The following is an 812-nucleotide window of genomic DNA, read 5'->3' on the forward strand; positions in this document are numbered from 1 at the left end:
GGATCCCCCTGCCCCAGCCCCCGGAGCCGCGGGGTGCTCCTGCCATCGCCCCTCTGCTCTCCCCGCAGCGCTCCGACCCCCGCCTGCTCTCCCAGTTCTTCTTTGCCGATGAGAGGGTGACGCAGGTGGTGGCCGAGATCAACGGGCTGGATGCCGAGCTGGACCCGCAGCAGTACCTGGTGCTCCTCAACCAGCTCCACCTCAGCCAGGTACGGGGGCAGCCCGGGCCCTGGTGTGACCCCGGTCCCCCCGGGTGGCCGTAGGTGACGTCCCTGCCCTCCCCAGGCTCACCTGCTGGCCATCCTGGAGCGGATCATGGAGGAGTGCATTCCCACGCAGCGGCACAGCCGCGACTACCTGGTCAAGTTCCCCGAGGAGCTCTTGGTGGACAACCTGGGGAACCACATGCTGTTTGCCGCCGAGGTGAGCCCAGGGATGCCGTCCCAGGGCGGGTGATGGGGTCCGGCTCCCCCAGGCTCGGGGGCAATGGGTGCCAGCCAGGATGGCGCACCCCACCACGGGCTGACCCTGGGGGTAGGGGCTGTGCTGCCTCAGGTGCTGGCTCCTGACAGCCCCTGGTCCTGGCAGTGTCTCCTGGCTGGGACCTTCCTGGAGGTGGAGGAGGCAGACGGGGCACAGCTGCGGCCCCAGGCCAGGAACCTGCTGTGCAGCCTGGAGCTGGTGCGGACCGTGCTGCGGGAGCAGAGCCTGAGCCAGCCCGGCTCCTACCCGGAGCCCGTCCGGGCTGTGCTCGTCCAGTTTGACCGGCTCTTCGCAGAGTTCGAGCTGAGGTGGGGGCCGGGGTTGGGGTG

The 812-nt window shown here is 70.0% G+C and overlaps 1 protein-coding gene across 1 annotated transcript in view; it reads left to right on the top strand.

The window, feature by feature from the left end:
- LOC103904520 (lateral signaling target protein 2 homolog) overlaps nucleotides 1-812 on the top strand; it is a 17,272-nt gene that overhangs the window by 1,981 nt on the left and 14,479 nt on the right. The window contains exons 2-4 of the mRNA XM_019473789.1: nucleotides 69-209; nucleotides 286-423; nucleotides 589-791. Coding sequence (XP_019329334.1) covers nucleotides 69-209; nucleotides 286-423; nucleotides 589-791 — 482 coding nt within the window. The remainder of the gene's footprint in view (nucleotides 1-68; nucleotides 210-285; nucleotides 424-588; nucleotides 792-812) is intronic.

This window comes from Aptenodytes forsteri, unplaced genomic scaffold, assembly GCF_000699145.1.
Source record: "Aptenodytes forsteri isolate BGI_AS27 unplaced genomic scaffold, ASM69914v1 Scaffold54, whole genome shotgun sequence".
NCBI classification, from domain to species: Eukaryota; Metazoa; Chordata; class Aves; order Sphenisciformes; family Spheniscidae; genus Aptenodytes; species Aptenodytes forsteri.